Source organism: Nyctibius grandis, chromosome 5 (genome assembly GCF_013368605.1).
Source record: "Nyctibius grandis isolate bNycGra1 chromosome 5, bNycGra1.pri, whole genome shotgun sequence".
NCBI lineage: Eukaryota > Metazoa > Chordata > Aves > Nyctibiiformes > Nyctibiidae > Nyctibius > Nyctibius grandis.
The window spans coordinates 58,558,895-58,574,523 of NC_090662.1; the positions used below are offsets into that span (position 1 = coordinate 58,558,895).

The 15,629-nt window shown below is 42.7% G+C and overlaps 1 protein-coding gene across 1 annotated transcript in view; it reads left to right on the top strand.

Moving 5' to 3' along the window:
- Window positions 1-3,482: 3,482 nt before the first annotated feature.
- Window positions 3,483-15,629, top strand: part of IFT56 (intraflagellar transport 56) — a 51,239-nt gene continuing 39,092 nt past the window's right edge. The window contains exons 1-4 of the mRNA XM_068401479.1: window positions 3,483-3,538; window positions 3,654-3,791; window positions 4,197-4,289; window positions 11,339-11,453. Coding sequence (XP_068257580.1) covers window positions 3,536-3,538; window positions 3,654-3,791; window positions 4,197-4,289; window positions 11,339-11,453 — 349 coding nt within the window. The 5' untranslated portion in view covers window positions 3,483-3,535. The remainder of the gene's footprint in view (window positions 3,539-3,653; window positions 3,792-4,196; window positions 4,290-11,338; window positions 11,454-15,629) is intronic.

Here is a 15,629-nt window from a genome sequence, read left to right on the forward strand (position 1 = left end):
ATCCATGGCCCACCTGTTGAGTTGTGCAATTTATAATTAGCAACCCTTCTGATTGCAAAGACTATGGTTTTGATTGATTACAATCACAACCAAACTCACCATCCTGTCCTTTAATACTGCTGTAGACCTCACCTATGAGGGAATGCTCTGACAGGCAGAGTCACTGCTCTGCCTGCTGAGAACGTGCCAGAACAACTCCGTTTGAGTCATGCTGAAGCTGCTAAGAAGGATCCTTGGTATTAAATGTAACATATAGTTCTGCTTTACATATAACACATTTCTAATTTTGTAACTGGAAGCCAGACCATTATGTCCAGTTAGAATAAATTTTTACTTTCTCATCTTGCAGGTGAGTTAAAGCTCAGTTGAAGCTAACCCTTATGTTATCTTTTTGGAGGCAACAAAATTACCCATAAAGAGGTGTGTGTGTACAGGCAGTGCTTAGGGGACTTGCCTCTAAAGCATAGTTAAGGTTAGAAGATGTCTCCCATCTCAGTTCCTCCTGACAGGCAGAGAGCTGGCAGCAGAGAAACATGTTGTGCTTCTAAGCACCCCCTGCTGCGTATGATCACAAAACTTTTGATCAAGAAAATCCCCTCCACAGTGTGGATTGATGCTGGAATCCCACCAGTGCCATGCAAAACACTCTCTGCAAATAAAAACAAACTGGTTTGGCTGCTTGTCCTGGTTTCACTGCGATTTTGCTTCAGTTTGTGGCCAGCCATAGTGATCAAGGCCATTAGCAGTTAAATGCTGGGCAGCTGACCCAGGCTGGCCCACAGGTGTATTCTATACCATTAACACCAAGCTCACTATAAAAGGAAGGGCTTGCTGGAGAGAGGTTGGGGTTATTTTTGCTCTTCTATCTTATGGCATAACTTTTTTTTCAGTGATGGTGATTGGTGTTTTTGGATGACTTGCTGTAACTCTCTAGCTAAGTATACTTTTGTGTGTTTTGTGTAATCTGTTATATTGGTTTCTTGATTTTATTAAATCTGTTTCATTTTAACTCACGAGTCTCCCTCTTTTTCCCAATTTCCTTCCTTGGTTGGGGAAGGGACATTAGGTGAGAGAAAAACTATTATTGTTTAGCCCCGGGTGCGGGCTAAACAGGCACTGCTATTACTTTTTATCTCAGTTGACACTGTCCTTCTTGTGCCCACAGCTAACCCTCTGTCACTGCACATCTGTTAGCTCTCACCCATTCCCCACCTTTGGACCCACTACATAAAAATTCAGGAAGCCACTGGGAAATGGGAGCAACCTGTGGAGCAGCTGAGAGCTTTCTTCCATTTGAGTCAATATTTTAGCTGTATTTACTACGTTGATTCTTAGAACAGCAGGATCTTGTGAAAGAATCTATATGAAAAATGGAAGAAAGCAATATAGTAAAATTATATTTTCAGTTACTTTTTTTAAAAAATAAGAAACTTGCCTAATTGTACTGTCTGCTTGCTTTTCAGTCAAAAGTATAATACCTTAATAAGTGACACCTTCTGCTCCTTCTTTTCCTCTCCTTTACCCTGTTTACTTTGGCATTTGTATGGTAAAAAAAAACTCAAACCAAAACCTTTGGGTTTTCCTAACTTACTGTACAGAGTCAGAATATTATATGGCAGTACTGAAAATTACTGTAAAGTATTTACAACAATTATTATTTTCTTTCAGTTTGAAATGAAGTACTTCTGAGGCATTGTTTAAGATCTGAAAGGAAAAAGGCATCTTACAATATCCCTGTCAATCTAGATGTTTTTCTTGATTTCACAGGATTCTGATAGAGGAAACTCTTAAGCCTTCTAGCCTGCTGAAATTTTTTTTTCTGTTAGATAACAGAAAACCCTAGACAACTGATAGGAGGACAGATATCTGTATTATATGAATTAGTCTATATATACAGTCTTGACAACATAAAAAACCACTTAAAACCAAATCTCTGAAAAGGCAAATAATTTTAGAACTATTTATGGAAAATTAATTTTCTCCTGACAGAAATAATACATTACTTAATAAAGAGCTATAAAAGGAGACCAAATCACTGGCACACATTGTTTATCACTTTGGCCAACTAAAAATTAATTTCTTGCCAAAAATCCTCTGTGGGAGAGTGGATTATTTGCCTTCCTTTATGGCCTGTGGTATGAAAGCACATTCATAAGCAAGGGATGCCATCGTGGTGCTGTTGTGCTCCTGTGGTTCCTGGTTGCAGAGTAACCTCTCGGGGACCATTGCAAGCTGGTTGTATCGTTCCTGGGTCAAGTCACCTTGAAGTGATCAGGAGAAAGTGAACATGGAACCCACCCTCTGAAGAAGCAGCATGCAGTTCTTTACTGCTGGACTATGTTACAGATGATTGCGGTGTGACAGGGTATATTCATACAAAAGAAGCCTTTTTTTTTTTTTCTGATGCAGTGCAAAAAATTTTTCTTCTCAAGGAGGGAAAAATGTTAGAAATATAGATACCTCATTAGTCTTGTTCATGGACATGTGTTTTCTGGCTACTTGAGTTGTCAGCAGTACTGTAACATATTGGTCCTCTGCACTGGAATTGCTAATGGTGCGATTCAGGCAATACAAAAATTAAAGTTTGGGAATTCCCCAGACTTTGGTGTTCCTCTGTAACTAGGAGAGGTCTGTTTTATTCGCAGCAAACGGCAATGTCAGAGATGCTGCAGGAAACAAGCTGTGCTTGAAAATTATCCAGACTTTGCCAGAGAGATCAGCTACTGTATACTGTTAAAATGTACGCAAGCTACATATGTAACATTTTATATTATGCTCTCCATGTTTATAATTATAGAAACACTGATGGAGTGGCTATGTTTACTAGAAAAGTATAAACATCTGTGGGGTTCCCTCCCCACAGGGCTGTCCCAGGAAAGGGATCAACCGATCAGGATCAACTCTGGTTAGTGGAAGCAGCCCTCTGGATCACCCTGCAGACTGAGTGGGGTTACAGCTGCAAGCATGAGAGACTCATTATGGGATGCCAGGGAAGAAAGACTTATTATGGGATGTTTAGGTGAAGGACCAAAAGAGGGGAAAGGGAGAGATCAAAGGGGTTTGGGGAGGTACTGCTATGGGACACAGGACAAGGAGATTAAAGGGGCTGGTGACGTGCAAACAGGTTGCTCGCCAGCACATTTCTCTGGCCCTGCCCTGTCCCTGATCAGCGCAGTGTCTCTTGTCTTCAATTCCATTTCTAACTATTTTCCTGCGTGAGGGTACTCTGTTCTGCACCTGTGTGTGTGTACGGAGGTTTAAGTGCCAGGAGCTGGAATTAGACCACAGGTCACAGGGGTCTGTGCGTCCGGGGTGCCAGGCACTGCTGCCAGAGACTGACCGAGGGGCCGAGCCCCCTCCCCTGGGGGCTGCGGGGACCGACGCAGCGCAGGCGGAACCCTAGGAGACGGCGCCAGTCGCCAGCCGGCACCTATTCGCCGGCGCGCGCGGGTCTGCGCCACCGCCTTCCGCCGTCCCGCGGTTACCCTGGCAACGGCGCCATCGGCGGAGCGAGGACCCCGGGCCCGGCGGCAAGATGGTGAGAGGCGGCGGGGCGGGGGACGCGGGGCGGGTGCGGCGTTTCCCCCACCTCGGGCGGGGGAAGCTTCTCCGAGGCCCCGCTCTGACCCGGCTCCGCTCTGCTCTGTGCTCAGATGCTCTCCCGGGCCAAGCCGGCTGTGGGGGGTACCCCGCCGCCGGGAGACAGGCGGAGGAAGAAAGGGAAGAAGGTGCCGCATCTGGAAGAGCTCCTGACCCTGAGGGACTTCACCGGCGCGATCGCCTTGCTGGAGGTAACGGCAGCGGCGGAGACCCCGGGCCCAAGGGCGCCGCCGGCACCCTGGCTCTCCCCCTCGCCTCGGGGAGAGCGGTACCGTCGTTGCCAGGCGTGTGCCCTGCCCGACACGGCTGCGGGGCGGGGGGAACCCTTCCCCTGCCTTGTGTCCCCCTCGCCTCCTTCCGCGCCCCTCAGGCCCTGCTGCGGCAGCTTTCCCTCTCACTTCGCAGAACTGGGTTTGGCACGTGAGAGCTGCCTGCCGCTTCCCTCAGAAACGTGAGACCAGCTCCGCCCCAGTAGCATCCACAGCTATCAAACCATCCGTGATATAAGATGGCCTAGTATTACTTTGATGATCTGTGGGTCTTTATAAACTGTGTGGCAGCTGACAAAATTCTTACATTCTTTCTTCTCTATGAAGTTTAAACGGCACGTGGGTGAGCAGGAGGAGGATGCTGACCTTTGGATCGGATACTCTGCCTTTCATTTGGGTGACTACAAGAGAGCACTGGAGGTATGGTGGGGTAATCCTGCTCCCCGAGGTTGGAAATTGGGATGTTGTGATGACAAGAGGACAAAGATGTTCTTTAGCAGGGAACAGTTCTGCCAGCTACTTAAGGTACAAATGTACAGTAATAAGGCAGATGCTGTGGAAAGCAGTTTGAATTGAAAAAAAGGGTATCTGCCTATGAAAATAGACCTTTTTTAATGTTATCTACTGTCTGATTTAATACTAGGCTCAGTAGCCTAATTTGCTCCTTTAAATATCATAGTTCATGTCCTAAATTTTCCATTCCCTTTTTGCAGCTAGCTTTCCACAGTTTTGTTTTTCAGGTTTAATTATGTCTGTCTTCATTGTGTAGCTTATCTGTAATATGCATGCTTTTTTAATTCTTTCTTTAGAGGTTGATGCCCCTGGCCATTTAATGTACTTCATTGTTCTTTATGTTTTCTTGTATTAGGTAATTCAATGAAATGAGACATTCTTATTCTCCAAAAGCTTTAAGTCACTAAAAGACATGTTGATTATTCAAATACACATACATTTTTAATATTTGCACCATACAGTGCTGTTGCGCCTCTTTCAGTGTATGAGTCCATATGCAGTTCTTTCTCTTGTATCCATTTATGTCTCCAATGAAACACAATTTGTTGCCAATCAATTTGTTGCTAGTGTCCCTGGGATCCCTTTATCTTCTCAGTTGTGATAGCATATTTCTCTGTAGAAGTCTTAACAAATTTTTGTTGTCTGCCTTGCTCTGTACCTCTGAGAGCTGGTATCAGTGTGCACACCAGAACAGGGAGTGTTATGGAGTGGTGTGGTGATACCCACAGGGCTGCGTGTAAGCTAGTGAAGATTTGAAAACAACTGAGTCTGCCTGAGTATTGTTTGTCTCATTGCTGTATTCCTGTAGATGGGCCCATACAATGCTGCATTGCACCATTTAAGGCTTATTGGTTTCAGACAACGTCAGCTGAGGGAGATCTCCATCACGATTCACCGTGAAGCATAACTGTGAAGTATAGCTGGTTTTGCAGTCTTTTAACGTGCTTTCTTTCGCTGGAAGAAATATTAAAAACAGATGGTAATTTAAAGAAAATAACCATAGAGAAATGGATTATAGAACAATGGTCACATGCGCAAGATTCATACATGAGGCAGAAACAGAATTTCTAAAGCTTCCGAGTAAGTTTACAAGACACTTTTCCCCCTTAAAAAACTGGTGAAGAAATATCTATTGGACATGTTAGAAATGCTCAGTGAATCAAATTGCCAGTATACACAGTATAGAATGTAGAATAGTAGTATAGGACATAGTGGTAACTTAATATTCATGTTTAGAGTTGTGGAATTTAAAGATTATGAACGTAACAATCAGTTGCTGTAATTAATTTCTACCTAGATGTTAGGTGTTAATAGGGAGTGAAAGTTTGAAAAAAGAAAAATGTCCGTATACAAATGAAAAATAGCTTGCAATTTGTTTGAAATAAATTCTGCTATTTGGAATACCCAGTAGGTGCTTTTATAGCCAGAGTAGATTTTAAATGTTTCCTTCAACGAAAGAGTAACAGCATTTAATTAATTTTTTTGAGATTAGGTTTTGTCTGTGGTGTTTGCTTCACCACTAGGTGATGCTGTTGATTCAGGCTTTTAAAAACTGCAAGAGCATCGTCTCTTTCCCGTTTTTCTGCCCAAGCAGGGACAATGGAAGGTTTGTATGCATGGTTTGTGGTTGGTTTGTTTGTGTGTGTGTGTGTGTTTTAAGTGAGAGATCACAGGGCCTGTCTTTTCAGATTTAAGACTGATTTTTGGCACAGTGATGAGTCCTGATAACTTTGTCGTTTTGTGGTGGCATATGGGAAATGAGCCTGTGCATCTCAACCTACTTTCTTTTGGGACAGAACACCGTATTGTAATTCTGAAGCCTGTAGTAATCAAGGGAAAGAGTGCTGACTGTGGAGGCTGAATTGCCTTTCAGTTATCAGCTTCAAGGCTGAAGTGTAATGCTGTGTCTTCTCTGCTATGTTACAGAGGCATTGTTGCTGTATTCTCAAGGACAAATTCCTTGATTATCTATACCCTCTAGATCCTGGAACACTCTTTGGGGAGTGCCAAGAGCACTGTAAATAAAATACTACGGGTAGAAGATTCTGCAGAGAATTCTCCAGAGTGACATTACATGTGCTCTAAATGATTCACACTCCTAAATGCCTGCAAGTGACAACACCAACACATAGTCTATGTCACTGTATTCCCAGATCATGGTTTGTGTTCCATATACCTGATGAGGGTCTTCAGAAATTATGCTGCTTAATAATCCTTCTATTTATAATGATACTTTCATAGTGAGCCAGGTGTGCTGGTTGCACAGCAACTTTTGGAGAGGCTTAGGAATTGGGATGAGGTGACCATCATCCACTACTGGGAGAAGCGGTGAAAAAATGAAAAACACAGACCTCCGGCTCCAAGGCTAACCTCAGTCTCACTAGGGTCACACTTTCCCCTTTCTGAGAAAGTAGATGCCTTTCTCAAAGGATGTGTCACTGACACAGGTCTGGTGGGAACATCCCTACTGCTGTACACCAAATTACAAATGGTACTGCACTGGACTTTGCTCTTCCAGCAGTCATGGTAGTAGTCCCTCCCTGGGGACTGTCTAGCTTCCTTCACTCACAAACTGATTTTTACTAACAGTGGGTGTCTAGTGTTTTCCTGGCATTGTATGGCAACCAGAACTGCCCTAGTGGATGGCAGCATCTAATTAGTTTTCTAGAGTCTTCCGTCTCTGCTATCCCTAATGGGGAAAAACCGACCTGTCTTTCTGCCATGACTTGTTCACAGCGCTAATCTTAAACATTCCTGAAGAAATTCCCAGCATCATTCCAGGACCGGAATCTGAGCATCAGTGCAATGATTCTGTTTCTGAGCTGCCTGATCTTATAAATTGAAGCAGACGGACCCTAAGAAAGGGAGGGTTGTAAGACATGTTTGAGATATTGACAATTTAAGACAGCAATTGGCAAGGGCAGGTGTGCTGCTAGGTTGGGTTCAAGGACAGGTTTCACATTTACACTCTGCACCCTCTGACTAGGCTTAGGCACACAGGATGCTGGCGTGGTACAGCTGCCAGACATGGTAATGCCACTTTGGCCCATCAGCTGCACACATGAAAGCAAAGCCATGCCAGAGCCTTCAGTGCATTGTTTCTGTCAAAATTTCACAAACTACAGCAAGCGATTCCAACAGTCTCTCCTGTCTGCTGCCTCCCTCCTAGCAGAGAATCAGGAGCAATTCCACCTCTTCACTGGATGGAACCTCCTGCCTACCGTGACTTTGCTCAAGATAATTTCAGTCAAATAGTAAATCATGAAAGGAACAGGGCTGTACTAGGGTAGTGGTTCATCCATGAGCAGTATCTGATCTTGCTTGAGTACTTCTGCTGGAAGTGTGAGAATACAGGTACGCTCAAGTTCCTGACAACTGAAGCTAGAAAGTAAAAGATGGATTTTTGGCTCAAGGAAGTCCTCTAGGCTTCTTTGTCACGACTGTAGCCAGGTTACGATGAGTATCTCCACATCTCCTTTGAGCACTTGAGGGACAGCCCTATATGTTGGCCTGTTTATTGGCTGTAAAAAGCAGGAGAGGGGCTTTTTACAGGGACGAGTAGTGACAGGACGAGGTAGAACAGTTTTAAACTGAAAGAGGGCAGATTTAGATTAGATATTAGGAAGAAATTATTAACTGTGAGGGTGGTGAGACACTGACACAGGTTGCCCAGAGAAGCTGTGGATGCCCCCTCCCTGGCAGTGTTCAAGGCCAGGTTGGATGGGGCTTTGAGCAACCTGGTCTAGTGGAAGGTGTCCCTGCCCATGGCAGGGGGATTGGAACTACATGATCTTTAAGGTCCCTTCCAACCCAAACCATTCTGTGATTCTGTGATTGTCTCTTCGGGATCTGTGTTTATGGGCTTGGAGAATCCAGGCAAGTAATAAGGGCACTGAGCAGAATTCTACTGAGCTCAGTATTGTCAGTAGGCGTCCATAGTTGTAGGCAATCAACCTGGCAGCCTGCTTTTGAGAAAAGTGTATGTGTCTCGTGATAGGGGCGAGAGGTGAAGGAGGGTGAAATAGCAAGAAGTTGTTACGCTCCTGGTTGGCAAAAATATGCCACAGGTTGACTGTTGGGAAAGCTTTTGGAGTATGTAGTTTGGTTTTGTTGGTTTTTTGGAGAGGAGGGGGAAAGCTCTTGTGAAGTACTCTTTGAGAGACTGATGTTGAATGCCTTTTAATGAGGAAAGGAGCAACAGCACATAGTCTGGGCTTATGGCCCAGAACTACAGGGTAAGGAGCACTAACAGTTCTCATTTTTATTTACTGTGTTTCCATAGATTCACATTGGTACTGCTAGAGCATTCTTTATTTATTGCTTGCTTTGAATGGCCAAGGCAGAACATGATTTGTGTTTATGCTCTTTGTCTTTTCTAATTAATCTGCCTGAAGCCATAGCCGAAAGAGACCTTTGGGTGCATTTAATCTGAACGGATTTTGAAACATTCCAGATGGTCCCAATAAACAGCAGTGGCCTGTCTCTCAGAGCTCCATGACAGGCCTACGTCAAGACTGAACTGGCCTCAGTAGGAAAGGTTTGCCTCTATGTAAATGTTTTCTTTTTTTTTTCTTTTTTTTTTAAATTTATTGTTTATTTATTTTAAATCTTCTTGAAGGACAGCTAGTCCCTGAAAGTGCTAGCAAGACTGAGCTGGCTTTTAAGCACATACCTTACCAATATCTTCTCTGTTTGGGAGTGAAGTTTACTTTCACTTGGCAACAGAAAAAAAAAATCTTTATGCTTGCAAACTATAAACTTTATTGTTGTCAACATGTTTCTGTTCTTGGGATTCACTGCCCTTTGGCCATGGCTTATTTTATCTAGTGCTATATATACATCTGTGTCTTTCCCCTGAGGTAAGAAGTCTTCCACCTGTAGACACACAATTTGGTAAACTCTCCATAGGCAGAGAAAAATTCCAATTCATATGTTTGGAGGAAGAGTACAGAGTAGGCAAGGGGTTGTGTTGCTGGGAGGGATGAGAGGCTTATTGGGATTGGGAGTATGTGGATGGCATTCTTTCAAGTCTTGTGAGAACCTTGCGTGATCCTACCAGCTTTGCCTTATGCTGCATGTTGGACATGGCTAGATGGAGAGCAGGAGCACCAGCAGGAGACACTTTCACAGAATTACAGAATCATAGACTCATAGAATGGTTTGGGTTGGAAGGGACCTTAAAGATCATCTAGTTCCAACCCCCCCTGCCATGGGCAGGGGCACCTTCCACTAGACTAGGTTGCTGGAAGCCCCATCCAACCTGGTCTTGAACACTGCCAGGGAGGGGGCATCCACATGTTCTCTGGGCAACCTGTTCCAGTGTCTCACCTCCCTCACAGTCAATAATTTCTTCCTAATATCTAATCTAAATCTACCCTCTTTTGGTTTAAAAACATTCCCCCTCGTCCTATCACTACATGCCCTTGTAAAAAGTCCCTCTCCAGCTTTTTTGTAGGCCCCCTTCAGGTACTGGAAGGGAGGAGACCTTACTGCTGTAGGGTCTGCCTGGAGCCTTCTCTTCTCCAGGCTGAACAGCCCCAACTCTCTCAGCCTGTCTTCATAGGAGAGGTGCTCCAGCCCTCCGATCATCTTTGCGGCCCTCCTCTGAACTCACTCTAACAGGTCCATATCCTTCTCATGTTGGGGGCCCCAGAGCTGAATGCTGGTGGGGTTTTACGAGAGAGGGGGAGAATCACCTCCCTCAACCTGCTGGTCATGCTTCTTTTGATGCAGCCCAGGATACGATTGGCTTTCTGAGCTGCAAGTGCACATTGCCGGCTCATGTTGACCTTCTCGTCAACCATCACCCACAAGTCCTTCTCCTCAGGGCTACTTTCAGTTCATTCTCCGCCCAGCCTGTGTTTGTGCTTTGCGGGGTCTTGTCATTGCCCCGACTCATGTGCAGGACCTTGCACTTGGCCTTGTTGAACTTCAGGCAATTCGCATGGGCCCACCTCTCAAGCCTGTCAAGGTCCCTCTGGATGGCATCCCTTCCCTCCAGCATGTTGACTGTACCACACAGCTTGGTGTCATTGGCGAACTTGCTGAGGGCACGCTCAATCCCACTGTCCATGTTGCTGACAAAGATGTTAAACAGCGCCGGTCCCAATACTGACCCCTGAGGAACGCCACTTGTCGCTGGTCTCCAGTTGGACATCGAGCTGTTGATCAAAACCCTTTGAGTGTGACCATCCAGCCAATTTCTTATCCACCAAGTAATCCATCTGTCAAGTTCATGTCTCTCCAGTTTAGAGACAAGGATGTCATGCGGGACAGTGTCAAATGCTTTGCACAAGTCCAGGTGGATGACGTCAGTCACTCTTCCCTTATCCACCAACACTATAACCCTGTCGTAGAAGGCCACCAAATTTGTCGGGCATGATTTGCCCTTAGTGAAGCCATGTTGGCTGTCACCAACCACCTCCTTATTTGACCTGTGCCTTAGCATAGTTTCCAGGAGGATCTGCTCCATGATCTTGCCAGGCACAGAGGTGAGACTGACTGGCCTGTAGTTCCCCAGATCTTCCTTTTTTCCCTTTTTAAAAATGAGGGTTATGTTTCCCTTTTCTGGTCGGTGGGAGCTTCACCACACTGCCACGACTTCTCAAAAATGATGGATAGCAGCTGAGCAACTTCATCTGCCAGTTCCCTCAGGACCTGTGGATGCACCTCATGAGGTCCCATGGACTTGTGTACCTTCAGGTTCCTTAGATGGTCTTGAACCTGGTCTTTCTCCTACAGTGGGCAGTTCTTTATCCTCCCAGTCCCTGCCTTTGCCTTCTGCAACTTGGGTCAAATGACAGTTTTGTTGTAAGAACTGGAGTGAACTTGAGAATAAGTCATTTGATCTCAATAATTTAATGATACATTGTAAAATGGTGGAAGAAAGAATGATATTTAATACAAGTCTGTGCTATTACGTGTTTTTAAAAAATCAGCCCTCTCTTCTGTTGCAGGAATATGAGGCCTTAACCAAACAACCAGCTTGCAATCCAGATGTTTGGGTGAACCTTGCCTGTACATACTTCTTTCTGGGGATGTATACGCAAGCTGAACAAGCAGCCTTGAAAGGTGAGATGTATATCTGATGGAAAGGACTACTTGTTGACTTGAACACTTAAAGTGATTTCCAGAGAAAGTATGCAATGCTTTTTTTTCATAGGGATAAAGAATACTTTTGAGCAAAGTTCTTTTTGTTTGGGGTTTTTTGTTTGGGGTTGTTTTTTTTATTGAACAGGAGAGTTATGATGCAGTTTGCTTCCTAAAAATACCTTGGGCAGGTGGAGCAGCTGGAACAGAAAGAAGCATCTGGAAAATAATGTCTTATTGGTTTCTAAATACAAAACTCAGAATATGCTGACCAGCAACAAAAAGTTACTTTTCTTTTAACTGATTCCATGTGTCTGAGCCAGTGCAGATGAAGCTAATTAGGCTAGTGAAATTATCAAAAAATAAGCATCTGAGTGAGTTCAGTATTCTCCCTGATGTGGACAAGACCTCTGTTTACATAGTATGAGTGACTTATTAGGTGGTCTTGTTGCCTTATAAGTCATATATTAGGTATCTGATTCTTTAAGGCGCAGAATTCACTGCAGTCACATTGTTACAGTCCTATTTTAATCTGAACGTGCATGGGATCATTTAAAGAAGAGGAATGGAAATTAGATTCCAAGGCAATTTTTACTGCCTAAAAATGTTTGTGCAGTTTAATTTTGTTACCCATCACTTTCAATTTATCTTAGTGATTTATAATGTTTCCCATAACCATAGTATCTCAGTGCTTTCTAAGTAGAATTAATAGTAGTGATGCTCTCAGTCAACTTCTGACTCTTGCCTTTTTAGGATAAAACTCCTATTGAAGTATGGGTTTTCTCTTTTCTTTCTTCCTTTAGTCTTCTAGTCTTGGGCTGAAAATAGGGTAGGGAGAAAATAATTGTGTGCTTTCTGCTACTGTGGAGGAGTGCCTTCAAAAAGGACAGTTTTGTAGTATTTTTCAGAAATAATTAGATTCTCCTGTCTTTTTAAAATCCTCTGAAAGATCATGCTGAGCTTGAATCCCACAACTGGAAATGTTTTGTTTCCAGTTGTAAAAAGTTTCATGCAGAGCTTTGATCTGTATTGTTCAAGAGGTGTGTAAATTTCTAATATTCACAGATAATAATTTAATCTTTAATGTACCACAAATTTGAGCTTTGGAGATTACAATCTAGGACTTGAACTGGAATCTAAAAATAATTGGGCAATAGAGGCCGAGGTGTCACTTTGACCTAAGCCATGAAGAAAGCAAGCGGCTGCATCCTGTACCAATTGGAGTCATTGTCATCAGCTTCACATCACGTGACTTACAGTAATCCCTTCTAGAGATGACAGATACACAGCTGGGCATGCACTTTTATTAACTGTGAGCTGGAAGTGAGGGAACATTATTTTTTTCGTGCCCCTTCAGCTTAGTTTTTAGTAGCATGGTGAGTGGAAGGGTACTCAGGTTCTGGATGAAAGGGCAGGGATATTAAGAAAGGAGTGCAAGATGTAGGGAGTGTAGCTGAAGGAGGGAACAGACAATAAGTGAGTGCTCACACTAGTAACATCAGTTCCTGATTTTATGTAATTGTTTAGGAAGGACAGCATGCCAGTTTTTATAGTGAGGTGCTAAACCTTTCTTGTGAGTAATACCGATGATTTCTGGCTACTTAAGCTTGGTGGTGAGGCAGTCACAGCTGAAGATTTTTAACACTTGGCCTTTCTCCATTAAAGGCTTCCAAGTGTTGCATATTCCCCTTTTCACTCCCATCACTTCAGTCTTTCTTACATTGAGGTTGAACCATTTTATTTTCGCTCAAGAGACATCCTCTTTTAGGTTTTTTTCACATCTTAGGATTGTATCAGTGATGGCTGTTCGCAACGTATTATTGACAGCTAGGCCATAACGTCTTGTGATCTCTTCTGTGGTTTTGCAAAGATCCTGAAGCAGCACAATATTTCATTGGATATAGACACAACAGGTGAAGTCTCTAGAAGAACACCATTTATCCAGTGCTGCCTTGAATACTGCTGAAAAAATGATAGTGTTAGTGTTGGGCTGCTTACCGTTGCTATTTTGGGATCATTTTGCCTGAATTCTTGCATACTGCTTGCTGTTTATTGCTGCAGTTATGCTAAGGCCCTGAAAGTAGCATAGTGCTAAAACAAATGAGGGAGAAATAAATTTCTTTTCAGCTATAATTCTAAATTTCTACAGTGATGGAATCTCTGTGTGAAAGGGAACATAAATGTCAGCTAGCTTTCTGGAATAGATTTTCCACACAAACATGTGAATATCTAGAAGTCAAATAGAAGTTCCTCTTGCCATGTACTGTTGCTGTTGCTTAAAAAACTTATTGTTAACTGTCTGAGGAAAAATACACAGGATACTTAAAAATTAGGAAATTAGCATTAAAAGCCATGAGGTAATTATTGCATTTCATACAAGATATATAGTCCACAATCTCTTGTGGAGGAAAGTTTTATGTTTATTTTATAATTGATGTGAAGTGTTCTCTTATCTTGTTGTTACTTAATTAAAACTTAATGGTACATTCTCTCAGGAAAGAATAAATCTGTATACCAAAAGTCATATAAACCAGAATTACTGCAAATATAACCTAAGTAGTAGAGCAAAAAGGCAATAAAGAAAAATCCTTTGAAGGTTTTTCATTACAGTTGTACTTTATCTCTTCTAGGCTTTCTTCCAAATTCCTTTCAGATATTTCTGGCTTCTCCCTTTTCCTTGCTGTCCCCTTACATTACAGTTACTAATGTTCCTGAATCTGAGGTGAAGGTAGAGTTACTTCAAGTCAGCTACTGTTGTTTCGTAGTCATCCCATAGTGAAGCTGCCAGGTGATGCTTTGCTTACTCCTTTTGCATCTGTGCTCTCATACATTGGCTGAACATATGTTTTCCATGCTGTGTGCTAGGCCATCTAGTCTTGGGAGAATGAGGCTGAAAGTCTTCGTCTTGATTTAATAAATAATAATGATAAATTACTATTTTTAATTATAAAAACAAATAATCTTATATTGCCTTCCCAGTTCCTGTGCCTTGCAAAGGACAAGGACCAGAAACTCAGCCTGCCACACTTGCACAGCAATCCTGGCAACCAATCCTAGTGTTTAGAAGCCTGCGTTAGTGCTCTCAGAAGCCCTTGGTTAGCACTGCATTAAGAAAAGCACAAGAACTAGCAGTGTTCTTTTAAACCACAAAATGTGCACATAAGTGAGGCTGCAGTTACATCTGTTATGAAAACCAGTCTTTTTAGGAGAAACAGAATTTTACAATTAAATTTAAGATTCATGCACAGAGAGTTGTGTTGCTGAACCACACATTAAAGTTTTTTGCTTGTTTTTTTTTCTTACTTCTAATTTTTGATGGGCAAAGCTTTATAATTACTTTACTTCTTCACAACTCTACATGTGCCAGATCTGCATGTGGTTTAACCGAACAGAGATACTTCTCATTTCACAGCCTATACTGGAAGGAGCAATATTGTACAAAAGCAGAACAGAGATGGGTTAGTAAGAACAAAGACGTTTTCCAAAGCAGTTTGGCTATGCATGTACTAATGTTTGCCAGGTGTCAGATAGTTGTCACCAGTGAAAATGTGCAGTTACAAGTGGGCATGGAAAAGTTGCCGGGTTTTCTTTTTCTTTAGACTGCGTGTTCACCTACATGCAAAATTATGTGTTTTCTGCTTGTACTGTATTTCTTGAGAACAGTAGTTCATTTTCACTGCATTTTAGCTGTGGTTTTGAACCATCAGAGTTTGATATATGGAACTTTTGAAGTGCACAAGTGAAAATATCAATTTATATGTATTTAAACTTTAAAAACTACTAACCTTATTTTCTTGTTTTGCTTTTCAAAGTGGAAGCTACAGAACAGGAATAATTGATAGTTTTTTGCTTCGATGATCTTTAACTTACTGTGCTTAGGCATGACTGAAATGAAATGTGTATATATTGCAAGTAACTGAACATAGCTGAACTGGCTTTGAAGTATTTTGGGAATGGGAAAATTTCAATGAATGTCCTCTGTAAATTTCTTTCAAGAAAATTCTGAACAGTTGAGCTATTCAAGTGTGTGTAAGTGTGAACTTCACTGTTGGACCATGTTTTTTCCAAACATTTTTCCCATACCCTTGCATTTTCCCTCCACCAGTGAGGTTGTGGTTCTGAGGCACAGAGGGCTTCATTCAGCTACTCTATTCAGGT